The 22,520-nt window shown below is 47.2% G+C and overlaps 1 protein-coding gene across 2 annotated transcripts in view; it reads right to left on the bottom strand.

Moving 5' to 3' along the window:
* MRC2 (mannose receptor C-type 2) overlaps window positions 1–22,520 on the bottom strand; it is a 761,492-nt gene that overhangs the window by 548,854 nt on the left and 190,118 nt on the right. For both annotated transcript variants that reach the window (XM_069237988.1, XM_069237989.1), the window contains exon 8: window positions 7,932–8,086. In XM_069237988.1, the coding sequence (XP_069094089.1) occupies window positions 7,932–8,086 (155 nt within the window). The remainder of the gene's footprint in view (window positions 1–7,931; window positions 8,087–22,520) is intronic.

Raw genomic sequence — 22,520 nt, 5'->3', positions numbered from 1 at the left:
GTGGCATCGCTAGCAATAATGGTCACAGATTTGCTTTTCCATCAGGTGAAGATGATGGGTGGCTCTATTGTTAGATGGGGAATGGACAGCTTTAGAATTAGAGTAAGGGGGCAAAGGATGACTAAGAGTGAAGCTCAGCCATAAGACTGGGTACAGAGTGGCACAACAGAGACTGTTGAAACAGGATTGCTTTTACTGTCAATGGGTGAAGCAAATCGCTCAAAAACCATAATAGGAGCCCTTGCTGGCAGCGACATTGAACGGGGCTGATACGGCAAGGTTATCAAATTTGTAGAATGCATGTGTCCCCCATAATGCTGAACTGATAGCCAGTTCAAACATGAGCATAGGCACAGGGTGGCTCATGTCAAGTGATGTCACACTGAGACTAGGGTACCGACTGGTCCAACATCCAGGTTAGGAAGACTTGACAGTAAGGCCAAAGGGAGGAACGTAAGGAAAGGGGTAATGAAGGCTTTTACCTCTACCCCATTTTATTGGTGTCACTTCCATTTTGTGGCTGGTCAGGTGCCCAGTGTGCTATGTGACCAATCTCCGTGCAACAACATGTATTTAAAAAACAGATCAATGTAGAGTGAAATTTGCAACCATGGTTTATAAACTCAGCACATGGTCTTAACAAGCCGTCTCTTGCATGTTAGAGATCATTTGAGAACTCCAACTAAGAGAGCTGTCTAGTGTGCAGCTGCTGATGCGTGGGACACACATTGCTGGGATGAACAAGTTCATATAAATACCAATCACAAGGTCTTCAGAACCCTCAGTAGAGTAGGTCATGCTCAGGTTTTGAACTGAACTTACAGATGTTATATAGAGCATTTGAACTACACACATCATAGCATATACTAGGCTCTGTGTCTTTCACTGGAGCCCCATTTCATTAAGGACCACATGACATGAACAATGCCAAAGTACAAATAGAGAAGTGACCTCCCCATAGCCACTTATCTCACATCTGTGAAACACCACCTCTGAAAACCCCCACGGGCCACAGTTAGATATGATCAGCAGCATTACTGAGGTGCAACTCAGACATGAAGGTGAAATCCTCATGTCACCTCACCAACAATGGTGGGAGGTTGTGGGGATTTTTCGTGGGATCCCAGGACAGTCATATTTTGCTGAACAATAACTGACAAATAACACACTGTACCACTGATGTCCTGAGGCCAAAATGCTATTCCATTCCAGCTGGATGATCAAGTGCTGCCCGTTAGTACTTGAAGCTCAGAGGGTAGTAAGGTATAGTATCCAAAGCTTATTCAAGAAGGTGGAGTGAGGTTAGACACTCAGAAACAGAACAGAGTGCCTGAATACAAATTTGATTTTAGGAAATAAATTCAATGCACAGACAGTTCTGAACTTCAAACAAAAAACAACTTGATTTATTGGTAAGTAACATATTTAACACCCAAAGAAGGGATAACTGTCGAACACAGAAGTGACAACAACTTCTATGCCAGAGTTGGGGCCACAAAGCAATTTGCAGCTCGTAAGGGCTATGTGATATACCTTTATTTAGCACCGTGAGACTTAAGGTCATTGTTAACCTACAGGAGAATACTGGGCTTGTCTGAGAAAACTCACTGTACACTTTACACCAAAGCTGAAGGTAGATCTATGAGGGACACTGGTGCCACATGCCAAGATGGTGGCATAAGAAGGGTTCACTGAGACATAGGAAAAAATAAAGTCCAAAATCTGCTTCCATCAGTGGCCTCCATTAACATTGCAGCAGATTATAAAGAACCCAAGCAAGATGAGTTGGATGGCGGTGGTGGTGAGAGTTGCTGACCGACACAACCCTGGGCCTTGCCTAAACTGAAAAATGGCAGGAAGAGCCTGATGAGATCAACTGGGCACGTCTTCCCAGTGATGGTAACACACAACATATTGTGATTTAGGTGGGGTACAAATTGCTGATAATAAAGGGCCCTTGCACGCAAGCCCAGAAACGAAGCCTCCTGACTGGTCTTCACCAGCTGACCTGCATGGGAAGAGCCCCTAGGATCTGACACAGCTGGGCCCTGGGATTGGCCCAGAGTAACAGCAGAAGCAGAGATCACTTTGCAGCAACAGAACACTCAGAGTACCCTCATGGATCAAAGACCCTATTTTTATATTGCTCCTCGGGGGACACAACTGAGTAGCTGCAATGGCCTACTTGCATGCACCAGCTGAGCAGATAAGATCACTTATCGCAAGAACTGATGTAAAGTTCCAAACTACTAAAATGAGCTGTGGCGTTCCCTCACCAGTCCTGAATGCTAGGACAGCCTCAAATTGAGATAACCAAATAGAAACCGTCTTATCCTTATCTACTTTGGATGTTGACCACCTTGCCTCCTTGAGAATAGGGCTGTGTCTTTTTGGTGAGAAGCCATTTTGGGCTCTTTAGGACTATCAGAGCGCTGCAGAGCCCCTCGCTCTTTCATATTACAACCATTACACACAAAAATACCAGAGATCATGGGGAAAAACGACCCTACCAAGGAAGATTGCAATCTGAGGAATAAAACTATAGAGCACATGTCAGAGAGACACCTCACATGACCAGCACAACCTGGGTGACTCTAAAATTAAAACTATGTTCATAGACATAAAACAAACCTGGCTTCAACTGATGGTAAAATTGATATTCTGACCACAAGACTCGATTACATGCAAGGACTGATTGATAAACATGTTCCTGGAATGCAGGCTGCAGAGCACAGGATATCAGATGTAGGAGATGAAGTAAACCCTAGCAAAGAGTAAATCAGTGAAATGGACAAGTCTTGAAGGCAGTTCAAACCAGAAATTAAGATTTAGAAGACAGATTTAATGCACGGTGTGTAGAGCGGTCAAATCCCTTAAAGGTTATGTTATGTTATGTTACTATGTTTTATATAGCGCCTATCTACCCGGAGGCTTCGTAGCGCTATTGGATTAAATATTAAGCAAGCTGGAGGGAAAGTGAGACCTCAAAAAAAGAATGCTACTTCAAATTAAAATAGCTATGTTTTAATGGCTTTCCAAAATTCTGTCTTTTGACTCATCAAACGAATATTCAGCGGCAGAGAGTTCCAAAGATTTGCACCCTGATACTTCAGGGATCTGCCTCCCCAGGTTATTATTTTTACTTTAGGGAGAGCCACCAAGGCTTTAGAGGCGGATCTTAAAACTCTAGTGGGTTCATAAAATGAGGCTAGTGTTTTCAATTGATGCGGTCCTCTATTATATAGGGCTCTATGAAAAATACACAGAGCCTTAAATTTGATCCTTTTCCTCACCGGAAGCCAATGCAGAGCAATCAAAGCTTTCTTCGCCGAGGAGAACCTTGGCATGTTGAACAGTAACCTCGCCGCCGCATTTTGGACTATTTGTAGTTTATTAACCACATACTCTGGGGATACCAGGAAGAGACCATTCCCATAGTCCAACCTCGATAAAATGAGGGCCTATACTGTAAGTCTTTTGGCCAGGGGAGGAAGCAGACCGATTACCTTGCGGAGTAACTTCAGAATTCCAAAACAGGTGGCTGAAAGTCTCCTGGCCTGATAGTCTGACGTTAGTCTGGCATCCAACCAGACTCCTAATGCTTTAATGTGGTCTTTCGGTGGTGGAAGATCTTCTAAGTGTGTTACTGGCAAGATATTTTTCACCGGATTCGACAACCTTCCTAACAACAATATTTCCGTCTTTTCTTCATTAAGCTGAAGCCTACTCTCTGTCATCCAAGACGACACAGCTTGCAGGCAGGCTGATAGCACTGAATTCTCCCCCTCCTTACCAGATGAAAAAGAGACTACTAACGGCATATCATCAGCATATGATACAAGGGATACTCCAAAAGGTTCCACAACTTCTGCCAGGGGAGCCATATAGATATTAAAAAGGGTTGGGCTCAATGATGATCCCTGTGGTACTCCACATTGAAGTCTAAACTGATCTGAAAAAAATGAGCGGTCTAGCACCTGGAACATTCTGTTTTGGAGAAAGGAACTCAGCCAATTAAGCGCTTGGCCCTTAATACCAAATTTTTCCATTCTGTGAATCAATAGTCCATGGTTGACTGTATTGAATGCGGCACTTAGGTCCAACATGATTACGCCCGTCGCCATTCCTAAATCCATCAGTTTTCTGGCTTCTTCTGTGACCGCTTTCATAGCTGATTCGGTGCTATGGGCAGGTCTAAAGCCCATTTGCGTGGAGTGCAGAATATTATTTTCTTCCAGAAAACCCGATATTTGTATGTTGACGTATTTGTCAATTAATTTTGCCATGATTGGGAGGAGAGAGATTGGCCTATAGTTCTTAAGTTCGGCCCCATCTAGGTTAGATTTCTTTAACAAGGGCTTTACTATTGCATGTTTCCATGATGCCGGCACAATACCCCTCTGTAAGGAGCTATTCAACAGTTCTGTTAACACCGGTATTATGGCTGAACCTCCCTGCCTAATTATATGAGGAGGCGCGGGGTCCAAAGGGAAACCCGATTTCATTTAACGGAAAAGAAAAGTGGTCCTTTCTTCAGAAATAGGGGGGAAATTCTTTGGATAGTATCTCCTTCCTTATCCTCAGTGGGCTGAACAGGACTTAACCCATCTTTGCCTAAGAAGTTCTTATAAATATCCTCGATCTTCTTTAAGAAGAATGAGACAAAATTGTTGCTATGTTCCACTGAGGCGACCGTTGCATCTGGGCAGCTAGGAACGTAAAGCAACTCTTTCAAAACCCGAAAAATGTCTTTCGGAGAGCCTGCCGCCCTTTCAATTTTGTCACCATAATAGGTTGCTTGGGCTAGTCTAATCTCCTTATGATAGAGCCTAATTGAGCCTCTATACTCTTCCCTATCCATATGCCTTAATGATTTCCTCCATTTTCTTTCGAACCTCCTACAATTCCTCTTGAATGTTGTTAGGTGAGGAGAAAACCAAGGAGACTTGTCTCCATTCCTCTGCCAAGAAGGGACCTTATAAGACAGCAAGACATCCAAGCTATTAACTATCCAGTTGTTGAATAAAGTGGGGTCTGTCTGAGGGTCCCTCATTAAATCTTTTTTTGCTCCTATATAACAGCTTAATCCATTCTTCTACATAAAGGTGTACTGGCAATAAAGAAAACTGAACTACAGAAGGAGTAAGCAGTGAAGAACCAGGTCTTCAAGGCTTTACTGAAAGGAAGTAGCTGATCATAAGACTTCAACTGAGCAGTAATCCGATTCCAGTACTGAGCTGCCAATGTAGTAAATGATCACCCACTAGAATGTGAGCAACTGGACTTGGGAACAGCAAATGGGCATTGTTAGATCTCAGTAACTGGCAGAGTAGGCAGGGAATCAATTTTCTGCCTTAAATAGACAGGGCCAAGGTGATATAAAGTTTTAAAAGTAGTAAGAATATTTATGAAAATTGAGAGCCAGTGAAAGGATTTAAGGCAGGCAGAGCATGAAGCTGTAACTAAGATACTGTGGCCCTCATTACAACTTTGGCGGGTGGCAACCGCCGCCCGCCAAGTTGTAACCGGCGTGTGGCCGCCAATGAGGCCGCACTCCCGTGGTGGCCATTATGACATCCCCGCTGGGCCGGCGGGCGGAAACCGAGTTTCCACCCGCCGGCCCAGCGGAGATGTCTGCTGCAACATGGGAGCCGGCTCCAAATTGAGCCGGCGGTGTTGCGGCCGTGCGACGGGTGCAGTTTCACCCGTTGCGCTTTTCACTGTCTGCTGTGCAGACAGTGAAAAGCTGTGGGGGGTTGTGCCAGGGGGCCCAGCGACTCCCCTTTCCGCCAGCCTTTCCATGGTGGTTCCTACTGCCATGAAAAGGGTGGCGAGAAGGGGACTCGTAATCCCCTAGGCAGCGCTGCAAGCAGCGCTGCCCTGGCAGATTAAATCCGCCGGGACCACTGTGGCGGATAAACCCCGGTCCCGGCGGTGCGACCGCGGCGTTCTGCCGCGGTCGTAATACCCGAGTTTCCAAAACAGCCCTGGCGATCTTTGACCGCCAGGGTTGTAATAAGGGCCATAGTGCTAACCAAGATGTAGAATTCTGGATGCCTTGAAGTCTCTGAGGGAGGTAAGCACAACAGGAGAGAGTTGCAGTAATCTAACCAACTCAAAATTGTGGACTGAATCACTAATCAGTAGGGCTCACTGGGCAGAAAAGGAAATGTACTGCACAAACTTCTCAATAAGAAAGCAGGAGGAGAAAGTTTTCCAGTATGCAGTGCCATTCCTATTAAAAAGAACACCCAGATTGTGTGCCAAAACAATGGGTGCACGTTGAGGGCCTAGTGCAGATCTCTCCACAACAATATCAGAATTTTGGGTATTCCAAAGACTATATTAATAATTAACACAGAACAATCGATCGAACAAATGCTCAGCTCCTCGTTTGGCAGAGAATTGTTTTCAGAGAATTGTGATCATCTGCACATTGATCACTAGCTCAAGAGCCCAAGATTATTGCTAAGCTTTTAAAATACAGGCACAGGGATATTGTGCTGTGCCTGATCCGAGCTTAGGCAGAAATCTACCATGAAGAATCAGTTGTTTCCTTTTACCCAGACTTTACAATAACTTTTCAAGTGGTCACAAATCATTTAACAAAGCAAAACAAAAAAAATTAAGTTGTGATCACTCAACATCAAGTATGCAATTATGTATCCAGCTCGTTTCCACATTGAAAACTCTGGAAGAACTCATTTCACTTCACTGCAGACTCTGCTCTAGAATTCAATTACACTAAATTCAAGACGTTCTGGCTCCTCTCTCTGCGCATGGAGACTGAAAATGTCAAATAATGGCACCAACCAAGTCCAAAGAACAATGCAGAAAGGTGGAGGTTGTGTACACAAAGTAATCACAGGATCATGGGTTTGAAACCCAGGCCGCCTCTCTTCGCTTCCATGGTCTTGCTATACATGTATGTCACTCTTTCAGGTATCTCCAGTCCAGGACACAAGGTTACACATGAGGCCTCAAAAACTAGACATAAATGTCAAGATTAGTTCTATACAATTGTTAACAATATGCAAGATGTGGCCCACAGAACATAACACAATTCGCCGAAGGTGGCATGTGAGGCCTTTTCTTGAGATTCTGGGGCAGAAAGAAGGTACTTAGACAGTATGCAGTGTGGATGCTGTTGTTTATCATTTGGTGTCCCAAAGCCACAATACAAATAAACCTCATCAGCAGTTTATTTATTTGGTTTTATATAGCACTGTACATCGCTGCAATGATACATCAGAGCACTGTACAGATTGACTTAAAAGTCCAGGATTGTAGAGTAGCAGGAGCCCAGTCATCTACTGTCATTCATAACTTACTAGTGTGAGATCTATGGATGAGAAAAAGGCTACTCTGAATAGTTCCATGTTTTTGCCAATTGCAGGTTTATTGCATGCTCTGCTATAAGATGTGACTGACAAGAGAATCATTCTTGGACGGTAGCAAGAAGCAACGTTTTGCATCTACCCATGCTTCACTTCTAGTACATTTTATGCACAATACACATACCTTTAAGCTTGATTCCATCTTCTGCCAGCAGCCATTGGATGAAATATTTCAACTTACAGAAAAACACACTTTCCAAAAAGATCAAATAAGTTAAGGTGCCAATTTCTTCATATGAATACAACAGGTTACTTTGTCTCAGATTTGTAGTACTGGTCGCTTAATTATACTATTTTGCGACCACTCTAAATTGTAAAAGTGTTTCACAGAGGGACAGGTGGGGGTAGGAGCGAGGGGAGCGACTGGGAGGTTGAAACACAAATGGAACTAATACTAAGAAAGTGTTAGGGAGGTTGAGGTGCTATTGAAAAGGTGTTAGGTGGAGAGAGTATTCAGAATAGGAAGAGAGAAATATCTCCTCATAAATACTAAGAAGTTTGCTATAGTCTAGCATGTCTAATTTTGTTTCTCACCGGGCCCCAGATGGTGACACAGTCCTCCAGGCTGTCACGGAAGTTGTTGGGTTCAAAGGGGTGCCAATAGGTGAACCTCACTGGAGTGCCATCCGACCACTCAAAACTCATTTGTAGCTTAAGGTCATTCAAGCCAATCCAGAGTTCCTTTACATCTGGGACAAGAAGAGAGAGCATTTATTAGTCAGCAGTGAGTATTCTGGTTCCAACAGCAATCATAGTTAAAAGTCCGGCATTGAGATCCACCATGAATAAGAGACCAGAAAACCAAAGAAGTAGTGAGGCCTCCCTATACCAAATACCAGGAAATCAAACTAACACCAATGTCCGTATGAATCTGTGAAGTTGCCCATGAACGTACTCCTGCCATCTAGTGTTGGGTTAAAGTTGAGCAAGTTGTTTTTCTTGGAAGAAGTCTTTCCAGTCACCAGGTAGAGTGACTCCTCCTCTCGGTAGTAATGCGCATGGGCATCAACTTCATTGTTAGATTGTTTTCCTGCAGGTGGGTGACAAAGGAGTGTAAAGTATGCAATAAGCCTGGTAAATGTATATAGTGAAAAAAGTAAGGAACTGCAATGGCCACAGAGGTCAGGGGAGGAGGGTGGGTGCATGTGATTCTACAGCACTACATGCACCGTACAGGTGCTTACAGGGTAAGTAACATATTACGTTCAATGATGTGTGTGGCTGTAGATTCACATGCTCTGCAGAGACTGTAAAGCAGTCCATCCTCAAAAGCAGTGGTTAACCTGGGGGTGTTGCAGTGGTTTGAAAAAGGGTACATAGCACTGCCTGACCTACATTGACTTGTTGGTGTGCTAAAACATCCACACAGTAATGTTTGGTGATGGTGTGTGGTGTGGACCATGTAGCTCCCTTACATATGTCAGCTATAGGAATATTTCCTAAAAAAAAAAAAAAAAACAGCAAAAAAAAAAGCCATGGTTGCTTCATTTTTGTGAGAAGAGTGTGCTTTGGGTGGAACAGGTAAATGTCTTTTAGCCTTAGCAAAGCAAGTTTGAATACATTTGACTATCCATCTGGCTATGCCTAATTTAGATGTACAGTTGCCTTTGTGTGGTGGTGAAAAGGTGACAAAACGTTGCTTAGACTTTCTGAAAGATTTAGTTCTATCAAGGTAGAACATAAGCACTCTGTTTCCACAACAGAATCTGGTTGAGGGAAAAAAAACTGGTAACTCAATGGATAGGTTGAGGTGAATTTGAGACACTACCTGTAGGAAGTTGGCTCTGTATGTGCTATTTCAAAGTAAGGAATAGCATGCACAGAGTCCAAGGGTTCCCCTTAGAGGTAAGATAGTGGCAAAAAGAGATAATACTAATGCTCTATTTTGTGGTAGTGTGGTCGAGCAGTAGGCTTATCCAAGGAGTAGTGTTAAGCATTTGTTGTACATACACATAGGCAATAAATGAGGTACACACACTCAGAGACAAATCCAGCCAATAGGTTTTTGTATAGAAAAATATCTTTTCTTAGTTTATTTTAAGAACCACAGGTTCAAATTCTACATGTAATATCTCATTCGAAAGGTATTGCAGGTAAGTACTTCAGGAACTTCAAATCATCAAAATTGCATGTATACTTTTCAAGTTATTCATAAATAGCTGTTTTAAAAGTGGACACAGTGCAATTTTCACAGTTCCTAGGGGAGGTAAGTATTTGTTAGGTTAACCAGGTAAGTAAGACACTTACAGGGCTTAGTTCTTGGTCCAAGGTAGCCCACCGTTGGGGGTTCAGAGCAACCCCAAAGTCACCACACCAGCAGCTCAGGGCCGGTCAGGTGCAGAGTTCAAAGTGGTGCCCAAAAACACATAGGCTAGAATGGAGAGAAGGGGGTGCCCCGGTTCCGGTCTGCTTGCAGGTAAGTACCCGCGTCTTCGGAGGGCAGACCAGAGGGGTTTTGTAGGGCACCGGGGGGGACACAAGCCCACACAGAAATTTCACCCTCAGCAGCGCGGGGGCGGCCGGGTGCAGTGTAGAAACAAGCGTCGGGTTTGTAATGGAAGTCAATGGGAGATCTAGGGATCTCTTCAGCGCTGCAGGCAGGCAAGGGGGGGGTTCCTCGGGGAAACCTCCACTTGATCAAGGGAGAGGGACTCCTGGGGGTCACTCCTCCAGTGAAAGTCCGGTCCTTCAGGTCCTGGGGGCTGCGGGTGCAGGGTCTCTCCCAGGTGTCGGGACTTAGGATTCAAAGAGTCGCGGTCAGGGGAAGCCTCGGGATTCCCTCTGCAGGCGGCGCTGTGGGGGCTCAGGGGGGACAGGTTTTTGTACTCACAGTCTTAGAGTAGTCCTGGGGTCCCTCCTGAGGTGTTGGATCGCCACAAGCCGAGTCGGGGTCGCCGGGTGCAGTGTTGCAAGTCTCACGCTTCTTGCGGGGAGCTTGCAGGGTTCTTTCAAAGCTGCTGGAAACAAAGTTGCAGCTTTTCTTGGAGCAGGTCCGCTGTCCTCGGGAGTTTCTTGTCTTTTCGAAGCCGGGGCAGTCCTCAGAGGATGTCGAGGTCGCTGGTCCCTTTGGAAGGCGTCGCTGGAGCAGGATCTTTGGAAGGCAGGAGACAGGCCGGTGAGTTTCTGGAGCCAAGGCAGTTGTCGTCTTCTGGTCTTCCTCTGCAGGGGTTTTCAGCTAGGCAGTCCTTCTTCTTGTAGTTGCAGGAATCTAATTTTCTAGGGTTCAGGGTAGCCCTTAAATACTAAATTTAAGGGCGTGTTTAGGTCTGGGGGGTTAGTAGCCAATGGCTACTAGCCCTGAGGGTGGGTACACCCTCTTTGTGCCTCCTCCCAAGGGGAGGGGGTCACAATCCTAACCCTATTGGGGGAATCCTCCATCTGCAAGATGGAGGATTTCTAAAAGTTAGAGTCACTTCAGCTCAGGACACCTTAGGGGCTGTCCTGACTGGCCAGTGACTCCTCCTTGTTTTTCTCATTATTTTCTCCGGCCTTGCCGCCAAAAGTGGGGCCTGGCCGGAGGGGGCGGGCAACTCCACTAGCTGGAGTGTCCTGCTGGGTTGGCACAAAGGAGGTGAGCCTTTGAGGCTCACCGCCAGGTGTGACAATTCCTGCCTGGGGGAGGTGTTAGCATCTCCACCCAGTGCAGGCTTTGTTACTGGCCTCAGAGTGACAAAGGCACTCTCCCCATGGGGCCAGCAACATGTCTCGGTTTGTGGCAGGCTGCTAAAACTAGTCAGCCTACACAGATAGTCGGTTAAGTTTCAGGGGGCACCTCTAAGGTGCCCTCTGTGGTGTATTTTACAATAAAATGTACACTGGCATCAGTGTGCATTTATTGTGCTGAGAAGTTTGATACCAAACTTCCCAGTTTTCAGTGTAGCCATTATGGTGCTGTGGAGTTCGTGTTTGACAGACTCCCAGACCATATACTCTTATGGCTACCCTGCACTTACAATGTCTAAGGTTTTGTTTAGACACTGTAGAGGTACCATGCTCATGCACTGGTACCCTCACCTATGGTATAGTGCACCCTGCCTTAGGGCTGTAAGGCCTGCTAGAGGGGTGTCTTACCTATACTGCATAGGCAGTGAGAGGCTGGCATGGCACCCTGAGGGGAGTGCCATGTCGACTTACTCGTTTTGTCCTCACTAGCACACACAAGCTGGTAAGCAGTGTGTCTGTGCTGAGTGAGAGGTCTCCAGGGTGGCATAAGACATGCTGCAGCCCTTAGAGACCTTCCTTGGCATCAGGGCCCTTGGTACTAGAAGTACCAGTTACAAGGGACTTATCTGGATGCCAGGGTCTGCCAATTGTGGATACAAAAGTACAGGTTAGGGAAAGAACACTGGTGCTGGGGCCTGGTTAGCAGGCCTCAGCACACTTTCAATGGTAAACATAGCATCAGCAAAGGCAAAAAGTCAGGGGGCAACCATGCCAAGGAGGCATTTCCTTACACAACCCCCCCCCAAACGAAAGAGGATGAGACTAACCTTTCCCAAGAGAGTCTTCATTTTCTAAGTGGAAGAACCTGGAAAGGCCATCTGCATTGGCATGGGCAGTCCCAGGTCTGTGTTCCACTATAAAGTCCATTCCCTGTAGGGAGATGGACCACCTCAACAGTTTAGGATTTTCACCTTTCATTTGCATCAGCCATTTGAGAGGTCTGTGGTCAGTTTGAACTAGGAAGTGAGTCCCAAAGAGGTATGGTCTCAGCTTCTTCAGGGACCAAACCACAGCAAAGGCCTCCCTCTCAATGGCACTCCAACGCTGCTCCCTGGGGAGTAACCTCCTGCTAATGAAAGCAACAGGCTGGTCAAGGCCATCATCATTTGTTTGGGACAAAACTGCCCCTATCCCATGTTCAGAGGCATCAGTCTGCACAATGAACTGCTTAGAATAATCTGGAGCTTTTAGAACTGGTGCTGAGCACATTGCTTGTTTCAGGGTGTCAAAGGCCTGTTGGCATTCCACAGTCCAGTTCACTTTCTTGGGCATTTTCTTGGAGGTGAGTTCAGTGAGGGCTGTCACAATGGATCCATATCCCTTCACAAACCTCCTGTAATACCCAGTCAAGCCAAGGAATGCCCTGACTTGAGTCTGGGTTTTTGGAGCTACCCAGTCCAGAATAGTCTGGATCTTGGGTTGGAGTGGCTGAACTTGGCCTCCACCTACAAGGTGGCCCAAGTAAACCACAGTTCCCTGCCCTATCTGGCATTTGGATGCCTTGATAGAGAGGCCTGCAGATTGCAGAGCCTTCAAAACCTTCTTCAGGTGGACCAGGTGATCCTGCCAGGTGGAGCTAAAGACAGCAATATCATCAAGATAAGCTGTGCTAAAGGACTCCAAGCCAGCAAGGACTTGATTCACCAACCTTTGGAAGGTGGCAGGGGCATTCTTTAAACCAAAGGGCATAACAGTAAACTGATAATGCCCATCAGGTGTGGAGAATGCTGTCTTTTCTTTTGCTCCAGGTGCCATTTTTATTTGCCAGTACCCTGCTGTCAAGTCAAAGGTACTTAGAAATTTGGCAGCACCTAATTTATCAATGAGCTCATCAGCTCTTGGAATTGGATGGGCATCTGTTTTGGTGACAGAATTGAGCCCTCTGTAGTCCACACAAAACCTCATCTCTTTCTTTCCATCTTTGGTGTGAGGTTTGGGGACTAAGACCACTGGGCTAGCCCAGGGGCTGTCAGAGCGCTCAATTACTCCCAATTCCAGCATCTTGTGGACTTCCACCTTGATGCTTTCTTTAACATGGTCAGATTGTCTAAAGATTTTGTTCTTGACAGGCATGCTGTCTCCTGTGTCCACATCATGGGTACACAGGTGTGTCTGACCAGGGGTTAAGGAGAAGAGTTCAGGAAACTGTTGTAGGACTCACCTACAATCAGCTTGCTGTTGGCCAGAGAGGGTGTCTGAGTAGATCACTCCATCTACTGTGCCATCTTTTGGGTCTGATGACAGAAGATCAGGGAGAGGTTCACTCTCTGCCTCCTGATCCTCATCTGTTACCATCAACAGATTCACATCAGCCCTGTCATGGAAGAGCTTAAGGCGGTTCACATGGATCACCCTCTTGGGGCTCCTGCTTGTGCCCAGGTCCACCAGGTAGGTGACCTGACTCTTCCTTTCTAGTACTGGGTAAGGGCCACTCCATTTGTCCTGGAGTGCCCTGGGAGCCACAGGCTCCAGAACCCAGACTTTCTGCCCTGGTTGGAACTCAACCAGTGCAGCCTTTTGGTCATACCAAAACTTCTGGAGCTGTTGGCTGGCCTCAAGGTTTTTGGTTGCCTTTTCCATGTACTCTGCCATTCTAGAGCGAAGGCCAAGTACATAGTCCACTATGTCCTGTTTAGGCTCATGGAGAGGTCTCTCCCAGCCTTCTTTAACAAGGGCAAGTGGTCCCCTTACAGGATGACCAAACAGAAGTTCAAAGGGTGAGAATCCTACTCCCTTCTGTGGCACCTCTCTGTAAGCGAAAAGCAGGCATGGCAAGAGGACATCCCATCTCCTTTTGAGTTTTTCTGGGAGCCCCATGATCATGCCCTTTAATGTCTTGTTGAATCTCTCAACTAAGCCATTAGTTTGTGGATGGTATGGTGTAGTGAATTTATAAGTCACCCCACACTCATTCCACATGTGCTTTAGGTATGCTGACATGAAGTTGGTACCTCTGTCAGACACCACCTCCTTAGGGAAACCCACTCTGGTAAAGATACCAATGAGGGCCTTGGCTACTGCAGGGGCAGTAGTCGACCTAAGGGGAATAGCTTCAGGATACCTGGTAGCATGATCCACTACTACCAGGATATACAGATTTCCTGAGGCTGTGGGAGGTTCCAGTGGACCAACTATGTCCACACCCACTCTTTCAAAGGGAACCCCCACCACTGGAAGTGGAATGAGGGGGGCCTTTGGATGTCCACCTGTCTTACCACTGGCTTGACAGGTGGGGCAGGAGAGGCAAAACTCCTTAACCATGTTGGACATATTGGGCCAGTAGAAGTGGTTGACTAACCTCTCCCACGTCTTGGTTTGTCCCAAATGTCCAGCAAGGGGAATGTCATGGGCCAATGTTAGGATGAACTTCCTGAACAGCTGAGGCACTACCACTCTCCTAGTGGCACCAGGTTTGGGGTCTCTGGCCTCAGTGTACAGGAGTCCATCTTCCCAATAGACCCTATGCGTTCCATTTTTCTTGCCTTTGGACTCTTCAGCAGCTTGCTGCCTAAGGCCTTCAAGAGAGGGACAGGTTTCTTGTCCCTTACACAGCTCCTCCCTTGAGGGTCCCCCTGGGCCCAAGAGCTCAACCTGATAAGGTTCAAGCTCCAAAGGCTCAGTTCCCTCAGAGGGCAGAACTTCTTCCTGAGAAGAGAGGTTCCCTTTCTTTTGCTGTGTTGTAGTTGGTTTCCCAACTGACTTTCCTGTTCTCTTGGTAGGCTGGGCCATTCTTCCAGACTCCAGCTCTACTTGTTCACCCTGTGCCTTGCACTGTGCTCTTGTTTTCACACACACCAGTTCAGGGATACCCAGCATTGCTGCATGGGTTTTTAGTTCTACCTCAGCCCATGCTGAGGACTCCAGGTCATTTCCAAGCAGACAGTCCACTGGGATATTTGAGGAGACCACCACCTGTTTCAGGCCATTGACCCCTCCCCATTCTAAAGTAACCATTGCCATGGGATGTACTTTTCTCTGATTGTCAGCGTTGGTGACTGTGTAAGTTTTTCCAGTCAGGTATTGGCCAGGGGAAACCAGTTTCTCTGTCACCATGGTGACACTGGCACCTGTATCCCTCAGGCCCTCTATTCTAGTCCCATTAATTAAGAGTTGCTGTCTGTATTTTTGCATGTTAGGCGGCCAGACAGCTAGTGTGGCTAAATCCACCCCACCCTCAGAAACTAGAATAGCTTCAGTGTGGACCCTGATTTGCTCTGGGCACACTGTTGATCCCACTTGGAGACTAGCCATACCAGTGTTACCTGGATGGGAGTTTGGAGTGGAACCTTTCTTGGGACAGGCCTTGTCTCCAGTTTGGTGTCCATGCTGTTTACAGCTATGACACCAGGCCTTTTTGGGATCAAAGTTTTTACCCTTGTACCCATTGTTTTGTGAAGAGGCTCTGGGCCCACCCTCCTGTGCAGGTTTTTGGGGGCCTGTAGAAGACTCTTTACTATTTTTAGTTTTGGTTGTCTCATCACCCTTCCCCTGGGGAGTCTTTGTGACCCCTTTCTTTTGGTCACCCCCTGTTGAAGTCTTGGACACCCTTGTCTTGACCCAATGGTCCGCCTTCTTTCCCAATTCTTGGGGAGAAATTGGTCCTAGGTCTACCAGATGCTGATGCAGTTTATCATTGAAACAATTACTTAACAGGTGTTCTTTCACAAATAAATTGTACAGCCCATCATAATTACTTACACCACTGCCTTGAATCCAACCATCTAGTGTTTTCACTGAGTAGTCAACAAAGTCAACCCAGGTCTGGCTCGAGGATTTTTGAGCCCCCCTGAACCTAATCCTGTACTCCTCAGTGGAGAATCCAAAGCCCTCAATCAGGGTACCCTTCATGAGGTCATAAGATTCTGCATCTTTTCCAGAGAGTGTGAGGAGTCTATCCCTACACTTTCCAGTGAACATTTCCCAAAGGAGAGCACCCCAGTGAGATCTGTTCACTTTTCTGGTTACACAAGCCCTCTCAAAAGCTGTGAACCACTTGGTGATGTCATCACCATCTTCAAATTTTGTCACAATCCCTTTGGGGATTTTTAACATGTCAGGAGAATCTCTGACCCTATTTATATTGCTGCCACCATTGATGGGTCCTAGGCCCATCTCTTGTCTTTCCCTTTCTATGGCTAGGAGCTGTCTCTCTAAAGCCAATCTTTTGGCCATCCTGGCTAACAGGAGGTCATCTTCACTGAGAGCATCCTCAGTGATTTCAGAAATGTGGGACCCTCCTGTGAGGGACTCACTATTTCTGACTAACACAGTTGGAGACAGGACTTGAGGGGTCCTGTTCTCCCTATTTAGGACTGGAGGAGGGACATTGGCCTCCAAGTCACTAATTTCTTCCTCTGTGAGGTCATCATCAGAGGGGTTGGCTTTTTCAAACTCTGCCAACAGCTCCTGGAGCTGAATTTTGGTAGGTCTGGAGCCAATGGTTATTTTTTTGATATTACAGAGAGACCTTAGCTCCCTCATCTTAAGATGGAGGTAAGGTGTGGTGTCGAGTTCCACCACATTCATCTCTGTATCAGACATTATTTTGCTAAAAGTTGGAAGACTTTTTAAAGAATCTAAAACTGTTTCTAGAATCTAATTTCAAACCTTTAACAAACTTTTAAACTCTAAAAGACAATGCTAAAACAGGGACTTAACACACAAGGCCCTAGCAGGACTTTTAAGAATTTGGAAAAATTTCAACTTGCAAAAATGAATTTCTAATGACAATTTTGGAATTTGTCGTGTGATCAGGTATTGGCTGAGTAGTCCAGCAAATGCAAAGTCTTGTACCCCACCGCTGATCCACCAATGTAGGAAGTTGGCTCTGTATGTGCTATTTCAAAGTAAGGAATAGCATGCACAGAGTCCAAGGGTTCCCCTTAGAGGTAAGATAGTGGCAAAAAGAGATAATACTAATGCTCTATTTTGTGGTAGTGTGGTCGAGCAGTAGGCTTATCCAAGGAGTAGTGTTAAGCATTTGTTGTACATACACATAGGCAATAAATGAGGTACACACACTCAGAGACAAATCCAGCCAATAGGTTTTTGTATAGAAAAATATCTTTTCTTAGTTTATTTTAAGAACCACAGGTTCAAATTCTACATGTAATATCTCATTCGAAAGGTATTGCAGGTAAGTACTTCAGGAACTTCAAATCATCAAAATTGCATGTATACTTTTCAAGTTATTCATAAATAGCTGTTTTAAAAGTGGACACAGTGCAATTTTCACAGTTCCTAGGGGAGGTAAGTATTTGTTAGGTTAACCAGGTAAGTAAGACACTTACAGGGCTTAGTTCTTGGTCCAAGGTAGCCCACCGTTGGGGGTTCAGAGCAACCCCAAAGTCACCACACCAGCAGCTCAGGGCCGGTCAGGTGCAGAGTTCAAAGTGGTGCCCAAAAACACATAGGCTAGAATGGAGAGAAGGGGGTGCCCCGGTTCCGGTCTGCTTGCAGGTAAGTACCCGCGTCTTCGGAGGGCAGACCAGAGGGGTTTTGTAGGGCACCGGGGGGGACACAAGCCCACACAGAAATTTCACCCTCAGCAGCGCGGGGGCGGCCGGGTGCAGTGTAGAAACAAGCGTCGGGTTTGTAATGGAAGTCAATGGGAGATCTAGGGATCTCTTCAGCGCTGCAGGCAGGCAAGGGGGGGGTTCCTCGGGGAAACCTCCACTTGATCAAGGGAGAGGGACTCCTGGGGGTCACTCCTCCAGTGAAAGTCCGGTCCTTCAGGTCCTGGGGGCTGCGGGTGCAGGGTCTCTCCCAGGTGTCGGGACTTAGGATTCAAAGAGTCGCGGTCAGGGGAAGCCTCGGGATTCCCTCTGCAGGCGGCGCTGTGGGGGCTCAGGGGGGACAGGTTTTTGTACTCACAGTCTTAGAGTAGTCCTGGGGTCCCTCCTGAGGTGTTGGATCGCCACCAGCCGAGTCGGGGTCGCCGGGTGCAGTGTTGCAAGTCTCACGCTTCTTGCGGGGAGCTTGCAGGGTTCTTTCAAAGCTGCTGGAAACAAAGTTGCAGCTTTTCTTGGAGCAGGTCCGCTGTCCTCGGGAGTTTCTTGTCTTTTCGAAGCCGGGGCAGTCCTCAGAGGATGTCGAGGTCGCTGGTCCCTTTGGAAGGCGTCGCTGGAGCAGGATCTTTGGAAGGCAGGAGACAGGCCGGTGAGTTTCTGGAGCCAAGGCAGTTGTCGTCTTCTGGTCTTCCTCTGCAGGGGTTTTCAGCTAGGCAGTCCTTCTTCTTGTAGTTGCAGGAATCTAATTTTCTAGGGTTCAGGGTAGCCCTTAAATACTAAATTTAAGGGCGTGTTTAGGTCTGGGGGGTTAGTAGCCAATGGCTACTAGCCCTGAGGGTGGGTACACCCTCTTTGTGCCTCCTCCCAAGGGGAGGGGGTCACAATCCTAACCCTATTGGGGGAATCCTCCATCTGCAAGATGGAGGATTTCTAAAAGTTAGAGTCACTTCAGCTCAGGACACCTTAGGGGCTGTCCTGACTGGCCAGTGACTCCTCCTTGTTTTTCTCATTATTTTCTCCGGCCTTGCCGCCAAAAGTGGGGCCTGGCCGGAGGGGGCGGGCAACTCCACTAGCTGGAGTGTCCTGCTGGGTTGGCACAAAGGAGGTGAGCCTTTGAGGCTCACCGCCAGGTGTGACAATTCCTGCCTGGGGGAGGTGTTAGCATCTCCACCCAGTGCAGGCTTTGTTACTGGCCTCAGAGTGACAAAGGCACTCTCCCCATGGGGCCAGCAACATGTCTCGGTTTGTGGCAGGCTGCTAAAACTAGTCAGCCTACACAGATAGTCGGTTAAGTTTCAGGGGGCACCTCTAAGGTGCCCTCTGTGGTGTATTTTACAATAAAATGTACACTGGCATCAGTGTGCATTTATTGTGCTGAGAAGTTTGATACCAAACTTCCCAGTTTTCAGTGTAGCCATTATGGTGCTGTGGAGTTCGTGTTTGACAGACTCCCAGACCATATACTCTTATGGCTACCCTGCACTTACAATGTCTAAGGTTTTGTTTAGACACTGTAGGGGTACCATGCTCATGCACTGGTACCCTCACCTATGGTATAGTGCACCCTGCCTTAGGGCTGTAAGGCCTGCTAGAGGGGTGTCTTACCTATACTGCATAGGCAGTGAGAGGCTGGCATGGCACCCTGAGGGGAGTGCCATGTCGACTTACTCGTTTTGTCCTCACTAGCACACACAAGCTGGTAAGCAGTGTGTCTGTGCTGAGTGAGAGGTCTCCAGGGTGGCATAAGACATGCTGCAGCCCTTAGAGACCTTCCTTGGCATCAGGGCCCTTGGTACTAGAAGTACCAGTTACAAGGGACTTATCTGGATGCCAGGGTCTGCCAATTGTGGATACAAAAGTACAGGTTAGGGAAAGAACACTGGTGCTGGGGCCTGGTTAGCAGGCCTCAGCACACTTTCAATGGTAAACATAGCATCAGCAAAGGCAAAAAGTCAGGGGGCAACCATGCCAAGGAGGCATTTCCTTACACAACCCCCCCCCAAACGAAAGAGGATGAGACTAACCTTTCCCAAGAGAGTCTTCATTTTCTAAGTGGAAGAACCTGGAAAGGCCATCTGCATTGGCATGGGCAGTCCCAGGTCTGTGTTCCACTATAAAGTCCATTCCCTGTAGGGAGATGGACCACCTCAACAGTTTAGGATTTTCACCTTTCATTTGCATCAGCCATTTGAGAGGTCTGTGGTCAGTTTGAACTAGGAAGTGAGTCCCAAAGAGGTATGGTCTCAGCTTCTTCAGGGACCAAACCACAGCAAAGGCCTCCCTCTCAATGGCACTCCAACGCTGCTCCCTGGGGAGTAACCTCCTGCTAATGAAAGCAACAGGCTGGTCAAGGCCATCATCATTTGTTTGGGACAAAACTGCCCCTATCCCATGTTCAGAGGCATCAGTCTGCACAATGAACTGCTTAGAATAATCTGGAGCTTTTAGAACTGGTGCTGAGCACATTGCTTGTTTCAGGGTGTCAAAGGCCTGTTGGCATTCCACAGTCCAGTTCACTTTCTTGGGCATTTTCTTGGAGGTGAGTTCAGTGAGGGCTGTCACAATGGATCCATATCCCTTCACAAACCTCCTGTAATACCCAGTCAAGCCAAGGAATGCCCTGACTTGAGTCTGGGTTTTTGGAGCTACCCAGTCCAGAATAGTCTGGATCTTGGGTTGGAGTGGCTGAACTTGGCCTCCACCTACAAGGTGGCCCAAGTAAACCACAGTTCCCTGCCCTATCTGGCATTTGGATGCCTTGATAGAGAGGCCTGCAGATTGCAGAGCCTTCAAAACCTTCTTCAGGTGGACCAGGTGATCCTGCCAGGTGGAGCTAAAGACAGCAATATCATCAAGATAAGCTGTGCTAAAGGACTCCAAGCCAGCAAGGACTTGATTCACCAACCTTTGGAAGGTGGCAGGGGCATTCTTTAAACCAAAGGGCATAACAGTAAACTGATAATGCCCATCAGGTGTGGAGAATGCTGTCTTTTCTTTTGCTCCAGGTGCCATTTTTATTTGCCAGTACCTTGCTGTCAAGTCAAAGGTACTTAGAAATTTGGCAGCACCTAATTTATCAATGAGCTCATCAGCTCTTGGAATTGGATGGGCATCTGTTTTGGTGACAGAATTGAGCCCTCTGTAGTCCACACAAAACCTCATCTCTTTCTTTCCATCTTTGGTGTGAGGTTTGGGGACTAAGACCACTGGGCTAGCCCAGGGGCTGTCAGAGCGCTCAATTACTCCCAATTCCAGCATCTTGTGGACTTCCACCTTGATGCTTTCTTTAACATGGTCAGATTGTCTAAAGATTTTGTTCTTGACAGGCATGCTGTCTCCTGTGTCCACATCATGGGTACACAGGTGTGTCTGACCAGGGGTTAAGGAGAAGAGTTCAGGAAACTGTTGTAGGACTCTCCTACAATCAGCTTGCTGTTGGCCAGAGAGGGTGTCTGAGTAGATCACTCCATCTACTGTGCCATCTTTTGGGTCTGATGACAGAAGATCAGGGAGAGGTTCACTCTCTGCCTCCTGATCCTCATCTGTTACCATCAACAGATTCACATCAGCCCTGTCATGGAAGAGCTTAAGGCGGTTCACATGGATCACCCTCTTGGGGCTCCTGCTTGTGCCCAGGTCCACCAGGTAGGTGACCTGACTCTTCCTTTCTAGTACTGGGTAAGGGCCACTCCATTTGTCCTGGAGTGCCCTGGGAGCCACAGGCTCCAGAACCCAGACTTTCTGCCCTGGTTGGAACTCAACCAGTGCAGCCTTTTGGTCATACCAAAACTTCTGGAGCTGTTGGCTGGCCTCAAGGTTTTTGGTTGCCTTTTCCATGTACTCTGCCATTCTAGAGCGAAGGCCAAGTACATAGTCCACTATGTCCTGTTTAGGCTCATGGAGAGGTCTCTCCCAGCCTTCTTTAACAAGGGCAAGTGGTCCCCTTACAGGATGACCAAACAGAAGTTCAAAGGGTGAGAATCCTACTCCCTTCTGTGGCACCTCTCTGTAAGCGAAAAGCAGGCATGGCAAGAGGACATCCCATCTCCTTTTGAGTTTTTCTGGGAGCCCCATGATCATGCCCTTTAATGTCTTGTTGAATCTCTCAACTAAGCCATTAGTTTGTGGATGGTATGGTGTAGTGAATTTATAAGTCACCCCACACTCATTCCACATGTGCTTTAGGTATGCTGACATGAAGTTGGTACCTCTGTCAGACACCACCTCCTTAGGGAAACCCACTCTGGTAAAGATACCAATGAGGGCCTTGGCTACTGCAGGGGCAGTAGTCGACCTAAGGGGAATAGCTTCAGGATACCTGGTAGCATGATCCACTACTACCAGGATATACAGATTTCCTGAGGCTGTGGGAGGTTCCAGTGGACCAACTATGTCCACACCCACTCTTTCAAAGGGAACCCCCACCACTGGAAGTGGAATGAGGGGGGCCTTTGGATGTCCACCTGTCTTACCACTGGCTTGACAGGTGGGGCAGGAGAGGCAAAACTCCTTAACCATGTTGGACATATTGGGCCAGTAGAAGTGGTTGACTAACCTCTCCCACGTCTTGGTTTGTCCCAAATGTCCAGCAAGGGGAATGTCATGGGCCAATGTTAGGATGAACTTCCTGAACAGCTGAGGCACTACCACTCTCCTAGTGGCACCAGGTTTGGGGTCTCTGGCCTCAGTGTACAGGAGTCCATCTTCCCAATAGACCCTATGCGTTCCATTTTTCTTGCCTTTGGACTCTTCAGCAGCTTGCTGCCTAAGGCCTTCAAGAGAGGGACAGGTTTCTTGTCCCTTACACAGCTCCTCCCTTGAGGGTCCCCCTGGGCCCAAGAGCTCAACCTGATAAGGTTCAAGCTCCAAAGGCTCAGTTCCCTCAGAGGGC

The sequence above is a fragment of the Pleurodeles waltl genome, chromosome 6, assembly GCF_031143425.1.
Source record: "Pleurodeles waltl isolate 20211129_DDA chromosome 6, aPleWal1.hap1.20221129, whole genome shotgun sequence".
NCBI lineage: Eukaryota > Metazoa > Chordata > Amphibia > Caudata > Salamandridae > Pleurodeles > Pleurodeles waltl.
This window is presented reverse-complemented; position numbering and strand designations above follow the sequence as displayed.